Below are 17,233 nucleotides of genomic sequence, written 5' to 3'. Positions count from 1 at the left end.
AGCACGCCAATCTTCCCTGTTCGTCACTATCTCCTGGAGTTTGCTTAAGCTCACTGAGTTTGATGGCATCACCAACTGGAATCAATGATGCCATCCAACCATCTCATCCTCTGTTGTTCTCTTCTCCTTCTGCCCTCAATCCTCCCAGCATCAGGGTCTTTGGCAGTGAGTTGGCTCTTCTCATTAGGTGGTCAAAATATTGGAGCTTCAGCTTCAGTATCAATCCTTCCAACGAGTGTTCAAGGTTGATTTTCTTTAGGGTTGACTGCTTTGATCTTGCAGTCCAAGGGGCTCTCAACATTCTTCACCAGCAGCACAATTCAAAAGCATCAATTCTTCGGTGCTCAGCCTTCTTTATGGTCCAATTCTCCCATTGGTACGTGACTACTGGAAAAACCATAGCTCTGACTATTATGGACCTTTGTCGGCAGTGTTGTCTCTGCTTTTTAATACGCTATCTAGGTTGTCATAGCTTTTCTTCTAAGGAGGAAGCATCTTTTACTCTCATGGCTGCAGTCGCTGTCCACGGTGATTTTGGAACCCAGGAAAATAAAATCTGCAACTGTTTCCATTTTTCCCCATCAATTTGCCATGAAAAATCAATCTTCAGTTCTATTAGATGGAAAGATACTAATTCCTTTAATGAATAAATGCTTTCAAAAATGTTTACCCAAGAGCACTTATAGAAAGAGGAGAATAGCCGTATACTCAGTGAAATAAAGGAAAACCAAAACCAGTTTATTCCCACATTTATTTCTCTTCATTTTTAAAAGTTTTCTGAGAAATGCCAAAAATTCTTTAGATACCATCAGTTCAGTTCAGTCTCTCAGTCGTGTCCGACTCTTTGCGACCCCATGAATCACAGCACGCCAGGCCTCACTGTCCATCACCAACTCCCGGAGTTTACTGAAACTCATGTCCATCGAGTCGAAGATGCCATCCAGCTATCTCATCCTCTGTCGTCCCCTTCTCCTCCTGCCCCCAATCCTCCCAGCATCAGGGTCTTTTCCAATGAGTCAACTCTTCACATGAGGTGGACAAAGTATTGGAGTTTCAGCTTCAGCATCAGTCCTTCCAGTGAACACCCAGGACTGATTTCCTTCAGAATGGACTGGTTGGATCTCCTTGCAGTCCAAGGGACTCTCAAGAGTCTTCTCCAGCACCACACTTCAAAAGCATCAATTCTTTGGCGCTCAACTTTCTTCCCAGTCCAACTCTCACATGCATACATGACTACTGGAAAAACCATAGCCTTGACTAGACGGACCTTTGTTGGCAAAGCAATATCTCTGCTTTTCAATATGCTATCTAGGTTGGTCATAACTTTCCTTCCAAGGAGCAAGCGTCTTTTAATTTCATGGCTGCGATCACCATCTGCAGTGATTTTGGAGCCCCAAAAAATAAAGTCTGACACTGTTTCCACTGTTTGCCCATCTCTTTCCCATGAAGTGATGGGACGAGATGCCATGATCTTCGTTTTCTGAATGCTGAACTTTAAGCCAACTTTTTCACTCCCCTCTTTCACTTTGATCAGGAGGCTTTTTAATTCTTCACTTTCTGCCATAAGGGTGGTATCATTTGCATATCTGAGGTTATTGAGATTTCTCCCGGCAGTCTTGACTCTAGCTTGTGCTTCTTCCAGTCCAGCATTTCTCATGATGTACTCTACATATAAGTTAAATAAGCAGGACGACAATACAGCCTTGACATACTTCTTTTCCTATTTGGAACCAGTCTGTTGTTCCATGTCCAGTTCTAACTGTCGTTTCCTGACCTCCATATAGGTTTCTCAAGAGGCAGGTCAGATGGTTTGATATTCCCATCTCTTTGAGAATTTTCCACAGTTTATTGTGATCCACACAGTCAAAGGCTTTGGCATAGTCAATAAAGCAGAAATAGATGTTTTTCTGGAACTCTCTTGCTTTTTTGATGATCCAGCGGTTGTTGGCAATATGATCTCTGGTTCCTCTGCCTTTTCTAAAACCAGCTTGAACATCTGGAAGTTCACGGCTCACGTATTGCTGAAGCCTGGCTTGGAGAATTTTGAGCATTACTTTACTAACATGTGAGATGAGTGCAATTGTGTGGTAGTTTGAGCATCCTTTGGCATTGCCTTTCTTTGGGATTGGAATAAAAACTGATCTTTTCCAGTCCTGTGGCCACTGCTGAGTTTTCCAAATTTGCTGGCATATTGAGTGCAGCACTTTGACAGCATCATCTTTCAGGATTTGAAATAACTCAGCTGGAATTCCATCACTTCCCCTAGCTTTGTTTGTAGTGATGCTTTCTAAGGCCCACTTGACTTCACATTCCAGGATGTCTGGCTCTAGGTGAGTGATCACACCATCGTGATTATCTGGGTCATGAAGATCTTTTTTGTACAGTTCTTCTGTGTATTCTTGCCACCTCTTAATATCTTCTGCTTCTGTTAGGTCCATACCATCTGTGTCCTTTATTGAGCCCATCTTTGCATGAAATGTTCCCTTGGTATCTCATTTTCTTGAAGAGATCTCTAGTCTTTCCCATTCTGTTGTTTTCCTCTATTTCTTTGCATTGATTGCTGAGGAAGGCTTTCTTATCTCCTTGTTATTCTTTGGAACTCTGAATTCAGATGCTTATATCTTTCCTTTTCTCCTTTGCTTTTCGCTTCTCTTCTTTTCACAGCTATTTGTAAGGCCGCCTCAGACAGCCATTTTGCTTTTTTGCATTTCTTTTCCATGGGGATGGTCTTGATCCCTGTCTCCTGTACAGTGTCACGAACCTCCGCCCATAGTTCATCAGGCACTCTATCAGATCGAGTCCCTTAAATCTTTTTCTCACTTCCACTGTATAATCATAAGGGATTTGATTTAGGTCATATCTGAATGGTCTAGTGATTTTCCCTACTTTCTTCAATTTAAGTCTGAATTTGGCAATAAGATATCATACTTAACTATAAAAACATACAGTGATTGCTGAGCAAAGAAAGTATTTGTCTCCTTGCTTAAAGACCTGTTTATGAGTTAGGTATAAATCATGTCCATTAAAATCGGATTTTAGAAATGTATTTTGCTGTTTATTATTGCCATTTTCAAGCCTAATCAAAAGTATAATGAACTGCCATCTACCTATGACCTAGCTTCAAAGTTAGATTTTACTGTTCTTAAAATCAGTCACATGTTTCAGAACACTAAAAGTTCACAGATCTCTTTGTCCTGCTTCACAGCTTCATGTTTTTCTCACCTCCTAACTTTTGGAGACTTTTTTTCTTTCTTTTTTTGGCCACACTGTGCAGCTTGCAGGACCCATGCAGTAGAAGCTGGAGTCCTAACCACTGGGCTACCAAGGGATTCCCTGGAGAATTTTTTCTATTGATAAATTTGGCTTTGTGACTCCAATTTCTTCTCAAATGACTTAACAAATTTCCATTCTAAAGTAATGTATATGAAACAAAATCATACTTGGGGTACAGTGACCCATAGTAAACTGGCTTAAGCCCATTTCCACCAGAGAAGCAGCTCAAGACGCAGACAGACCTTGTTTTTTAATTAGGGAAAAACCAAAGCTAGAACATAGACCTTTGTAAAAAGAACCTTCTATGTTAGTGTTCTAATATTGCTGAAAGATCTCAAATCTAGGGGATTTGATGCTCAATGGATGAATGTAGACACAAAACCGTAACACTTGTATGAAGATGTAAAGTGCTGAAAATATTTTTCCTGTTTCCTTTCCATTTTTTAAAAAAATCTTAATTGTGCCCTGTACTGCAGTTGTTAAAAGTTTTGTTTATTGCAAAAAAAAATTTCCCCATAAAATTTTGTCTTAACTGAATATTTAGAGTAGGCCTAAAAGGTAGTATAAAATATGACTTCATCTCTCATTCATCATGTGTGGATTGCCATTATGATACTACAGTCAGACTTGAAATTATTAGGATTTTTTACCCAGATATAGTTGGGTTGCCAACATAGTAAGCCACTAAATTATGCAAATAATAGTGCTTGCTGAACTAACACTTTCCAGACCCAATCTAGTGGGGTCTCCTACCTCTCCTCTTTCAGATTACCATGGTTTTTCATTTGGGAATAATCTTGGATTCCTTTCTCTCCCCAGCTATCACATCCAGTCAGCTGCCAAATTTCTCATGCACTCATTTCTTTTTATTTATATTGTCATTGTCTAATTTAGACCCTTCTTAACCTAATCTAAAATTCCATGGATGGAGAAGCCTGGTAGGCTACAGCCCATGGGGTCGCAAAGAGTCGGACACGACTGAGTGAATTTCCTTTGCTTTCTTTCTTTAACCTAACCACTAGTGTTCATGTTTCCAATCCATGCACAATATAAGGCAGATTAGTCTTCCAATAAAATGGCTCTGCTCATCCCTCTCTTTTGCAAAGTTTTTTGCCTTCCCACTTGTACTAAATTAAATATAAGCATTCCCTCCTCTCCCTTAATGCTGGTGTCCCAAGACCCCTACAGTATAGTCCTAACTCCTTATTCTCACCTGCTATTTCACTTTTCTACCTGCCAGTATCCTGTATTTCAAACACAGTAAATCCTCCCTGTTTTCTAAACATTCTTTGTGCTTTCCTGCTTTGCCTCTTTGCTTATGTTTCCCGCATGCTCAGGCTGGGCTATGAGAATAATCTCCATAGAATTCAGTAATTCAGTTCCTCTCCTAGACTTAAGGAGGATTGGCTCACTGTTAACACTCATTAATTTACTTCCCTTAAGAGAGAACAAAAATCGTGTGGCTTAGTTTTTATAGTATAAGAACATGTCTACAGAGATCTCAAGTAAAACTAGGCCCTGTCATTTGACAGTTGATAATTGCTTATTATCTCTAACTTTGTCATGGACAGTTACTATTAGTTAAAAATGTATTTCCACCTTTATCCTGTGTCAGCTAAAATAGTGATGAAGGAAATCCAGAACGTATCTTTCTCTAAAAATCAAATTTCTTTTTCAGCATGTTTTTTATTTTGATGAAATCTTTGATGAGGCGTGCACTAATCAAGATATTTACATGAAGACTACTCACCCACTCATTCAGCATATTTTCAATGGGTATGATAGAAATTATTTTCTCCTCTTGCCTTTTATTTTCTATTTTCCATAAATCATATTTCTTTGTAAACATTACTTATGCTTTTCTATTATTTTGAATTAAATATGAAATTGTGTTTTGACCTAATGAATTCAAGTTAGACTCTTCTGGAAAATTCCATGTCTCTCCTTATGGGATTCACAAAACATTTAGAAATAGTCAGAATTTTCATTTACATTGATGATATTGATTCTCTGTGCTTAGTGGAAAAATATAAACTGCCAACAATATTATTTTATCAAAGTCCTTAGAATAAAAAGATGTATGTGCTTGTAATTATGTAATTAGTTTGAACTTTTGCTGATAGGAATTATGTATTCTAGCTATAGTTTCATTAACTTTTTTTCAAGTAGGATAGATAAGTGACTATCACTCACTTTTCATAGATGTATTTTTTAATTTAAAAATAATTATTCACACTTAGTAAACATTAAATGGGACAGAGTAGGTACTTGGTGGGGCTCTGTTATATAGTTAAAATATATAGTAGTCAGGTATGGGTAGAAAATGTTGGGTAGTTGATTTCAGGGTATTTTTACTTTTATTTTTTAAAATAACTTTTATAACTTAAAATTTGAAGTATAATTTACATACATCAAGATGCACAGATCTTAAGAAGTATGTAGATTTGATGAGTTTTGATGTATCCAAGTAACCAATATCCGGAATAAGATACAGACCGTTTCCACCACCCCAGAAAGTTCTCCTGCCTTCACCTCCAGGTCTTATATAACCACTGACTTGCTTTCTGTCACAGTAGATTAGTTTTGCCTATTCTAAAATGTCATAGAAATAGGATTGTTATAAATCTTATGCCTGGCTTCTTTTGCTTTGCATAATGTTTTTTGATATTAGTACATGTTGCATGTAACTAGTTCTATTGCTGAGTAATATTTCCTTCTATAAATATTCCAGTTTTTTTTAATCCATTCTTTTGATGGACATTTGGGTTCTTTCCAATTTTGGAGTATTATGAATAAAATTGTATGAACATTTTTATCCAGATCTTTTTATGGATATCTCTTAATTTATCTTGAATAAAAATCTGTAAATGGAATTACCAGGTCATTGGATAGGTTTATAAGAAAGTGTCAAACAATTTTTCTTGCTCTATTTTATATTCCCAATAGCAATATATGAAAATTGAAGTTCTGTACCCTCACCGTATTTGATATGGTCAATCTTTTTTATTCTAGCCAGTTTAATGGGTATGGAACTGTATCTCATTGTGTTGTTTTTTTTTTTAAATAAATTTACATTCCCCAGGATGTGCTAATGTGGCCACTCAGATATCTTCATTTGCCTGTTTTTTGTTGTCTTTTTATTGTAGTTGTATGGAAGTTTGTATTTTTACGAACAGGTTAAAGTGAACTTTCTTTCTGGTTCAGTTTCTTATGCACCAAAGTAAGGAGTGCATTTTGAGAGAGCAGGTTTCTAAAATAAGTTAACATTTAAATGTTAAGACATTATCAATAAAAAATAAGAAAGTTGCAAGTTAGGTGAAATTATTAGGTTAAGTTCTGTAAAGTGTAGTAAGAGCTTTCTTCATTTTTTTTTTTAACTTGAAGTTCATCACAAAAATGTTCAGAAGATAAGATAGATGTTGTTCTTTATTATTCTTATCCTGTTAGATCTTCTTCAGTGTGTTTACATTTTTTTCCTGTAATTCTTTTCCCAACTGTGACTCTGCCAGTGTTTTCAAGTGCTCACACTGTTGGGAGCCATGATTTAAAAGACAAGGAGTAACCAACCAGTCTCTGCTTCTAAACAGCTTACATTTTAATTTGCTCCCATGTCTTGATTCTCACACTTCCATGATTACTTTGCTCTTGTCAAATCACTGTTTCTTTGGTTTCTGTCTGGCTTCATGTCCTTTCTGTGTATTCATCTCTTTGTCCACCTCCAGCCTCCTGTTCCCCTGTGTCCATACATATTAATAGAATATTTTTCTTGCTACTTTTGTCATCAATCCATAGGATGCCTGTATAAGAGTCTAGCTACTTATTGCATAACATTACGTTCACTCTCTGTTTAGTACTACATAGTACTAGGACTACATAGTACCTAGGATCCCATAGTACTCAGGTAATCATGGCCTCATCTCCTCCTAAAATACACTGTGGCTGGCAGGTTGGTCTCCCAACTTTTCTGTCCACCTCTTACTTTACAGTTTTCGACACCCATCCAGCTTGTGTGCACACACATATCCACATGCAGGAACAGTGACTTCCACTTAGAATCATAGGACATCAGGGCTCTAAGGGGTCTTGAAAATCAAGTAGCCCAGTAATTTATTGATGAAAGGCCATTAGAGGTCTTTTGTGAGTCCTCCTTCAAATATTTTGCTTCTGTTGATTTTGCCTCTGTTTAAACTTCCTTAATATTCTTATAAGTGATCACTACCATACTGTATGATCTTCTGTTATTTATTATATTTAGTTTTCTATTACTTCTTTCACTAAACTTATCTTTAAGGATTAACACAATTTTTTTTTTCCCCCTCAAGGATCCTCTAAAGCACCCAACATCAGGTCTTTGTTTCCATATCTTCTGGAGTTGTCTTATGGTCGTACCAGTTCCATGAAAAATTTCTATAAAAAAAACTTAACTACTGCTTTGAGAATTCTTTTCCTCTTCCTATTTTTTATAATGTAAAGCCCTCCTCTTAAAGGACTGTATATTTTATAGTTGAATTTTATGGAAGATTCTTTTTCCACCTGGCTTTTGTCATTTAAAAATCTGTGTTAGCAGTTCTCTTAAAATTTAAAAGTAAATACAGATGATTCTTCCCCCAGAGGCAATGCCACTTGCTTCTCATATGGACAGACAGGTGCTGGAAAGACCTATACCATGATAGGAACTCATCAGAACCCAGGACTGTATGCTCTGGCTGCCAGAGACATCTTCAGACAACTGGAAGTGTCCCAGCCAAGAAGGCATCTTTTTGTGTGGATCAGCTTCTATGAAATCTACTGTGGACAGCTTTATGACCTTCTAAATAGAAGAAAAAGGTACTGGGTATGAGTGGGAAACTGTAAATCTGTTCTTTATTCTTTTAAGCCAGAGTCCCACTGAAGCTTCAATACTTTGGCCCCCTGATGCAAAGAGCCAACTCACTGGAAAGACCCTGATGCTGGGAAAGACTGAATGCAAAAAGAGAAGGGGGCGGCAGAGGATGAGGTAGTTAGATAGCATCATCGACTCAATGGACATGAATTTGAGCAAACTTTGGGAGATAATGGAGGACAGAGGAGCCTGGAATGCTACAGTCCATGGGGTCACAAAGAGTCTGACACGACTTAGTGACTGAACAACAATAACAACCCACTGAATTGTGGGATTTAATGAGAGGCTTTGGTATACCAGTGCCCTTATATGAATGAGGGTCCAGTGCCCTTATATGAATGAGGGTCTCCTGAATCAGGCATATTTTTTAAAACTGTTAATTCAGCTACAGAAAAATGTAAATTAGCCTTCCAGTAGTATTTTTTAAGTGATCAATATCCTAATGTTCATCAAAAGACTATGTCTCTTTCATTGTGGTCTTTGAAAAGGTCATAATTTCAGGAAGTCAGGAAACCAACATATACTTAAATCCTTTCCTATTCTTTTGATCTATTATTATACTGGAAGAACTATAAATAATGTTTTCCCACTTCCTCTTGTTTTTTCTCTCAGTAATCTTAGGGTAAACTTAATGATAGTTTTCTGATATCAATAAAAATAAAATATTTTCTTCACAGTAGACTTTTAACTCTTATAAGGCTTAAACTAGTCCCTTTACAACATAATACAGTACTTTAGAAATGTATTCTTTCAAAAACAGATTTTAAATCCCTCTTGTATTCTTCTGGCATAAAGTTTTGCTTAGGTTGAAACATGATTTTAACTGAGTAGGAGGCAACAAAGTTGTGAAGGTATCAACTGACGGGGAGAACAGGGAGGTGAGAGGAGCTAGGGGAAGTGGAGGGATAGAAGGTTGTCATGATAGAATTAACCAGACCTGAGACCTGTTGGGAGCAGCCACACCAGGTGGAGAGGAGAGAGCTGAGGCTGAGCATGGTGGAAGTCTGGGAAAACCAAATCAAATGAAAGACACTATCCTGCTGCAAAGGTATCCAAGCCCCATAGAGTTGTCTAAAAGGTTGTGCAAGCTTCATGTGCTCCAGGACAACACTGGAATGGGAAGGAGGGGTGGAGGAGCAGCTCCAGTTCATGGAGAGCGTGATAGGTAGGCTCCCATCACAGGGGGGCACTAGTGTAGTATAACTGGAGAGGTCACGGAACTGGGCTTAGGCAGGCCACCATTCTGTGGACTATTTCAACTGAAAAAAGGACCTTCAGTATGCCACAGTTCAGAGAACGTACTGGAGTTGAGGGTTCAGTCATGACACAACTGCCAAATAAGGAAGGGTTCTACTTTGGGGTTACTTCAGGAAGAGATGCTTTTCTTTTCTGTTCTCTGTGTTGGTTTTGAAGCTTCAAGTTAGCTTCACCACAGCTTCTCTTTCTAGCTTAATACCCTTATTTGGAGCCTTTTCCAGTCAAAATGGCCACTTCCTTTAAAGAATAGTTGCTATAAGAATAAAAGCCTCTGTTATGCCGTACTGTGTGTGTGTGTGGTTTCTTTGTGAGTACAATTCTTTAATGATATTTTTGTGAGTACAATTCTTTATGTATTATTGCCCTGTATTTCTGCCTTCTTTGATGATAGCTACAGGAATGGGGATATGCTGACTTCTGGGTAAAAGCTTCTCTGGAGCTCTCTAGAGAAAACTCACTCTGAAAATATCTTCAGCTGGGAGATGTTAGGGTTTTTTGGGTTTTTCTTTGGTCAGTTGGCTCATATCTCTTTTTTTCCTACTTTCTGAGACTTCTGAAATGTCCTGCTTCAATGATAGCACCCTTTCTTATTTGTTTAGAGCTGTTATAACTTATCCTGTTGTTTCTAAATAAATATATTTTCTGTAAAAGAGGCTTTGACAAAGGTAGGTAGAAGTACATGTGCTCAGTCTGCCTCTTAAAAGCCAAAGTTTATAGATCTTAAAATTAACTCTTTAAAGTAGAAGATAGGTGTCTTTATACCTTTTCATTAAAAGTTGTACAAACATACTTCTTGCTTATATGATTTGAAAATACAGCAGTACACTTTAGGCTATTCATTAGGAATTTTCCAGGGTGAGCTCAGGGAATAGGGTCTGGGAAATATGTTCAGGAATGATGTGAGGGCACTGAAAGCTTGATCCTTTTATTCCCAAAGCCCAGCTGTTCCAGTAGAGTTGTCTTCTGAGAGGTCATGAGCATCAATGAGGCTGTTTCCCTATCCTTCTGTAAAAATTTGGAAACTTGGGTTGAGGGATAAACAGCAAAAAACATCTTTTGAGAAAATCTTTTTGTTTGGCTACGAAGTGAAATTCCAGTATTCATTTTAATTACTATCTTACTGAGGGAGAAAATAATCTTAGTGTCTTTGATAGATGCAATACCTGCCCCTTGGCAGATCTAGTTTGATGGTGGTAGATGTAACCGTTATTCATTACACTATGCTCAGGCCTGAGGCTTTAGTTGCAATACCAACTCTTCCTTGCTTCCTTCAAAAATGTATCAGAAGTCCTTATGTTGCAAGTAGTAAAATAAAACCATACTGTTAACTGGCTTAAGCATTTAGGGAAGTCATTGACTCATATAACTAGAAAGCCTAGAGAAGCTTTATGGTCTCTTGACTCTAGAGGTTCAGAGATGTTATAAAGACTCTGTTTCTTTCCATTTCTGTTCTACCTCCCATGGTGTTAGCTTTATTCCAAAACGGTCTTTTTTGTGGATGCAAAATGGCTACCACTGCTCCTAAGGCCACACGCTTTTCAATTCTAGAGGGAAAAAGGAGTACCTAACAACCAGAGACTAGAACTTTATTTTGATTGGATTAGCAGAGATCCTGTATCAACTCCTGAGCCAGTCACTGTATCCAGCAATCCACTGATTGGCATAGGTCTTGGTTAACCACTCATTCTGTTCCTTGTAGCCAAAGGTGTTGATTTATTTATGTACAGCAATCAAAGACCACCCTGAAGCCTAGCATTGGAGTCAGGAGGTGTGGGGGTAGGCAAGGAGAAGGCATATCAATCCCACTCAAAAAAATAGCAAAACTGCTACATAATGGGGGAGTGGTGGAATGGGTTACGAAGAGTCTGTTACTGGAGCTCTGCCAAACCAACCATCTTCTTGTCTCTGCAGGCTCTTCGCAAGAGAAGATAGCAAGCACGTAGTACAAATAGTGGGACTGCGAGAGCTTCAGGTGGATAGTGTGGAGCTCCTCTTAGAGGTAATCTTCCTCCTTTACTACCCCACTGTAGCAGCCCAAGTACAAGGAAAGACTTCATTTTGCTGTCTCACAAGTATAATGGACTCAGATTTAGGCAAAGGGCGGACTTCCCTCATAGTTCAGTTGGTAAAGAATCTGCCTGCAATGCAGGAGACTCCAGGTTGATTCCTGGGTCAGGAAGATCCACTGGAGAAGGGATCGGCTACCCACTTCAGTGCTCTTGGGCTTCCCTTGTGGCTCAGCTGGTAAAGAATCCACCTGCAATGTGGGAGACCTGGGTTTGATTCCTGGGTCGGGAAGATCCCCTAGAGAAGGGAAAGGCTACCCACTCCAGTATTCTGGCCTGGAGAATTCCATGGATTGTATAGTCCATGGGTCTCAAAAGAGTTGAACACAACTGAGGGACTTTCGCTTCACTTAGGCAAACGGCAATGACAAACACGCCATTTCACATTTATAAAATAAAAATCCTCATCTGAGAGGATGGTTCCTTTCTCTACAAGGTCTCAGTGCCTTGATAGTGGGAAGTAAGGCATTTGGGAGACTTGAGAGTCCCTTGGACTGCAAGGAGATCCAACCAGTCCATTCTGAAGGAGATCAGCCCTGGGATTTCTTTGGAAGGAATGATGGCTAAAGCTGAAACTCCAGTCCTTTGGCCACCTCATGTGAAGAGTTGACTCATTGGAAAAGACTGTGATGCTGGGAGGATTGGGGGCAGGAGGAGAAGGGGACGACAGAGGATGAGATGGCTGGATGGCATCACCGACTCGATGAATGTGAATCTGAGTGAACTCCAGGAGTTGGTGGTGGACAGGGAGGCCTGGCGTGCTGCGATTCATGGGGTCGCAAAGAGTCGGACACAACTGAGCAACTGAACTGAACTGAACTGAATGCAGGAGAGGATACTTTAGGGCCAGCTTTTTTATGGTAATAGGCTCTGGTAAAGGCTGCTAGAGAAGGAGCCATATTTTAAATAAAAATTTTAATGGATAATACCTTCACATGGATTCAAAATTCAAAAGTTACAATGAAAATGTTCCTTTCATTCCCTATTCTTGAGGCAACTAATTTATTTTTCAGTTTTTTTATGTGTCCGTCCAAAGGTACTTTACAATCTGCTTTTTCACGTTTACCTTTTTAAAATACACAACCTAGTGATTTTTTTTAGTATTTTCAAAAAGTTGTGCAGCTGTCACCACTATCTAATTCCAGAACATTTTCATCACACCAAAATGAAATCCTGTATCATTAGCAGTTACTCTGTTTCCCCTGAACCTGGTACCTGAAAACCACTAATTTCTATCTGTATGGGTTTACCTCTTCTAGCCACATCATATAAATGTAATCATACAATATGTAACCTTTTGACTCTGGCTTTTTTCACTTAGTGTAATGTTTTCAAGGTTCATCTGTGTTGTTGAATGAAGTATTGGTAAATGTACTTCATTCCTTTTTATGGCTAAATAATATTCTGTTGTATGGATATACCATATTTTATTCATTTATCAGTTGTGGGCATGTAGTTTCAACCTTTTGGCTGTTATGAATAATGGAGCTACAAACATTCATGTACAGGTTTTGTGTGGACATATGTTTTCAGTTTTTTTGAGTATATGTGTAAGAGTGGAACTGCTGAGTCATACTTTTTGAGGAACTGCCAAACTGTTTTTGGCTGCACCACTTTATATTCCTACCAGCAGTATAGAAAGGGGGGTATTGTTTTAAAAGCTCCCACAGTGATTCTAACATATAGCTATCATAGTCATTCTAGTATATCCAACAAGCCTGGCTAGAGTCAAAGGGAGAAGCCTGAAAGGACAAGTTGGGTACTTGACAATAACCACCTGTAGGACAGCTTCACAGTACATCCCTCCAGGGACTTGGGTATGTGAAATGGCAGGGTGGCCCACCATTGACACCAGTCTTTTTCTAACTTTCTTTTTCTTGGGACAAATAGGTAAATTTTATTTAAAGGCTGGGACCTTGTATTTATGTGATTATCAGACTCCTGAGTCCTGATATGCAAAATCCAAGGATGGCACCTTTTGTGGCTGTTTTTAACAGTCACCTGAGAGCCAAGACCCTCTTTCCAATGATCTCAGAGGCAGATGCAGAACAAAAGTGGGTGGGACATGTTGAAGGGCTCTCTTGAGACTTGACTATTCTTGACCTGTCCAGAGCTCCCCCCACAGCAGAGTCCTAAGGAGAGTGTTTCTCATATGCCTGTTCCTTGTGGTCTTCATGCCCCCACTTCCCCTAGTCATTCCTTTATTTGGCTGGGAGTCTCAGGAGAGTTGGTCCTCATGATGCTGTTGTTCCTGGAAATTAGACCAATTGAATGGGAAAGGATCAAACACTAAAAGGAAGTCCCTTTTCCTTGGCTATGGGTCATAACTGTGTTAGTGGGCAATCTAGTGTCAAATCACTCTCACCCTGGAAGAGTTTATGGCACTGCTCTGTCCTAAGGTGTATTTTCTAAGACCAGCAGAGGGAAGTTTCTCGTTAGTGAACATATTGCCGTTATCACCACTTACCCTCAGTCTGTAATACATGTGAGGTAGTACAAGAAGGAAGCCAGCTGAGACCAAGGTGGAAGGTTGATGTAGATTATGGATCTCTGGCATGGCTACCCTCATAAGCGTTTATTGACTCGGAACAGCAGCCCTTGCTAACTCAGGTGTCGTGCTTCCTCTCAGGTGTCCCCGTTCCCCTCACTCAGGTGTCACCTGTGCGCTTGCTCAAGTGTCACCCTCAGGTGTCACTATCGAAGGTCACCCACAGGCTCACGCAGGCGTGGCCACTTGTTGCCTGCCTGCACAACCAGCAGCTTCATTTTTCACACAGGGTTGTCCTTCCTCCAAGAGGTTTCTCCTTCCAGGTATATTTATTACCTGGTCTTAACAATCCAGGCACCAGGGTTTCCCTGCCTTTATAGAGGACTTGCTAATTCATCCAGATTTGGAATCAAGATTTTGTCAGGCAAACAATGGGCATTTTTTCAGTTATATAGGCTTTCAGGTTTTTCAGTCTTTCTTACAGACATTTCATGCACTTACAGGCATCCATTCCCAAACTTCTAAAAAATCTGCTTCATGTTTTAATGCTGCCTTGGCTGTAATTGGTAGCAGAGGCCCACAGAGCAGAGCTTCCCTAAGATAAGTCTCAGTCATATGCCGGTGATAGAGACTTAGTCTATACACAGCGCCTCTCCTGCTCAAGTGCTCACAGCCCATCTTTGGTATTTCTGCTGGAAGCTTGGTGATTAAAGCCTGGATGAAGCTGGGTCCCAGCGCCATGTGTCCTTGAGCACGTCTTACTTTTCTGAGCCTGAAACGTGGATATAATACGATTGGGTTGGGTGATAGAGAAGGAAATGAGATAATGTACATATAATGCTTACTGTGATGCTAGTTGAATTTGTCATGTCTGTTATTCTTTTTTTTTTTAATATATTTATTTATTTGTCTGTATCTGGTCTTAGTTGTGGCATGAGGATCTTTAGTTATAGCATGTGACCTCTTAGTTGCGACATGTGGGATCTAGTTCCCTCAACAGAAATCAAACCCAGGCCCACTGAATTGGGAGCGTTAAGTCTTAGCCACTGGACCATCAGGGAAGTCCCCACATCTATTAATCTTATTAATAAGTCCGCAAATATTTTCCATTGCCAGAGAATTCAACAGTTGTCTCTCCTTTCTATTGTAGCAGGTCCCCATTTTACTACTCATATGACATGTTTGTCTAAAGGGTCTAGGTTAAGAAAGTTGCCCAATAGACTTTATTACGGAAGGAGGACTTTGAAAAGAAAGAGGTAGTGGGAGAAACGGGAGGCCTGTGATTTTTAAGGTGATACATTAATTTTATTCTGTTTCTTGACTTGCCTTTCTCTCAAATAGATTGTCTCTTTTTGTTCTTTATCCTCTTCCTTTCCTTTTCCTTCCTTCCTTCTTTTTTAAAACTTCTAAATTGTACTTGGGAGCCATGGAATCTCATGTTGATCCATAAAGCTCTTTCTCCATAGGTCTCTGATTATTTTACATTTTTTAAAAGAAATAGTTTATGTTTTGGAAGTTTACACAAATATGTTAGTTCTTTAGTATATATTTTTAATTAGTATTTATTGAGAACTTATATGTGCTAATCGTAGTACTAAGTGCTTTACTATGTATTATCTCTTTTTGGTCTCAAAAATAACTTTTGAAATTACCATTTTATAGGTAAGAAACTGAGGCCCTGAAAAGTGATTTTCAAGAGTGCAGACAACCGTATTGTCAGAACTGGCATGTGAACCCAGACAGTTTAACTTCATATTTTTGTTTCTAACTGCTACACTTGAGTTGTATGCCACTTACAAAGTTTGTCTGATGATCTTTGCAGACTGCCTCATTTTACTCCTCAGAGCTCAGCTGCTTTATTCCACAGTTTCTAAAAAACATGGTGATTACAGACTGCTACTGAGGCTGAGGTCTACTGGACCATAGACCAGAAATTGCCTCATGTCTTCCTAAAAGGCATTTAGTCAGGAAAGGTCGTGCCAACATGTTAGATTTTCTGAGATGCACTCACAGGTACCTAGTACATCATGGTGAATAAGGTGTACTGAAAAGTCAAACATAAAACTCTATAACAGAACCTCAGAAGACAGTCTTTCTTAACTCCCCTGGGGATGAACCACAAGGCCACCCCTTGAGCTTCCTGTCAGTAACCACAGTTCCTGACTAGGTATGACCTTGAGGCCTCTCTGAGCTCTCATTAGATTCCAGCAGAAGTAGCATCATTGCTGCCATCATGTGGCAAAGGGTACCTGGCTTCTATCCCTAGCCTGACCATATGCTGCCTGTGTGACCTTGGATAATTAACTTCTCCTTTATCTATCAAGCATATCGCTTACACAAATCACAAATGTATACATTTAAAAGATCTCTGTTTCTTCATGAAGTTTGTAAAATGGTGTGTGTGTGTGTGTGTGTGTCAAAAGAGCTGTGAGAACCCTGAAACTCTGGGAGGAGGAAATACACCAGAATCTTTTTAACTCTGAAGTTATGGAAGATACATATTTTCATTTTTATATTTTTCCTATATTTTCTAAGTTTTCCACAGTAAGCTTGTCTTTCTAATGAAAAAAGAGAAGTTTAGTAAAAATAATACAGATTTAAAGTAATCCATCATCTTTGCATTATAATGTTTGAAAGTGTGAAATCGGAATGAAAGGAATTCCCTGGAAGTCCACTGGTGAGAACTTGACACTTTTCACTCCCGTGGCTCCAAGTTCAATCGCTAGTCAGGGAACAAAGATTCTGCAAGCTTCATGGCATAGATAGATAAGTAAACCAGATGGTTCAGTCACAGATCTGGTCTTAAGTGACCTAGCCAGCATCCAGCCTTATTTATCAGTATTTTGGGGGAGGATTTTTTGTTGTTGTTTGGCATTTACCACAACCAGTATAAGGGATACTACTATAACTCTTCTGATTTCTGATTAGCAGCGGCAAGCTGTCCATGCAGTTGATAATCCAGTTTTGTAAATTAACAAGTTCTGCTCTTTACAAAAGGATTCATAAGGTAATCCCGTTAAACTTTTAGCAAGCTATTTACAAAATGAGTGCATTTAAAATCTGGTTCTAACATACAATTCTAAATCGCACAGGTAATCTTCAGAGACATAACTATCACTTAGGCCATGAAGAAATTTAATATTAGTTAATTTTTTTAAGTACTTACCCCTGCTAGTTAAGGTATTTTATAAACTGTTGTTGAAGTTTGACTTCGTCAACTTTTGAACTCTTAATTTGGAAACGGTAGCCTTGTTAAATATGATAAAA

The 17,233-nt window shown here is 39.0% G+C and overlaps 1 protein-coding gene across 2 annotated transcripts in view; it reads left to right on the top strand.

Moving 5' to 3' along the window:
- LOC120866340 (kinesin-like protein KIF24) overlaps positions 1 to 17,233 on the top strand; it is a 65,033-nt gene that overhangs the window by 28,554 nt on the left and 19,246 nt on the right. For both annotated transcript variants that reach the window (XM_040244015.1, XM_040244007.1), the window contains exons 5-7: positions 4,952 to 5,049; positions 7,885 to 8,100; positions 11,324 to 11,411. In XM_040244015.1, the coding sequence (XP_040099949.1) occupies positions 4,952 to 5,049; positions 7,885 to 8,100; positions 11,324 to 11,411 (402 nt within the window). The remainder of the gene's footprint in view (positions 1 to 4,951; positions 5,050 to 7,884; positions 8,101 to 11,323; positions 11,412 to 17,233) is intronic.

Source organism: Oryx dammah, unplaced genomic scaffold, assembly GCF_014754425.2.
Source record: "Oryx dammah isolate SB20612 unplaced genomic scaffold, SCBI_Odam_1.1 HiC_scaffold_1, whole genome shotgun sequence".
Lineage (NCBI taxonomy): Eukaryota > Metazoa > Chordata > Mammalia > Artiodactyla > Bovidae > Oryx > Oryx dammah.
The sequence above is the reverse complement of the archived record's forward strand: the minus strand, read 5'-3'. Positions and strand labels throughout refer to the sequence as shown.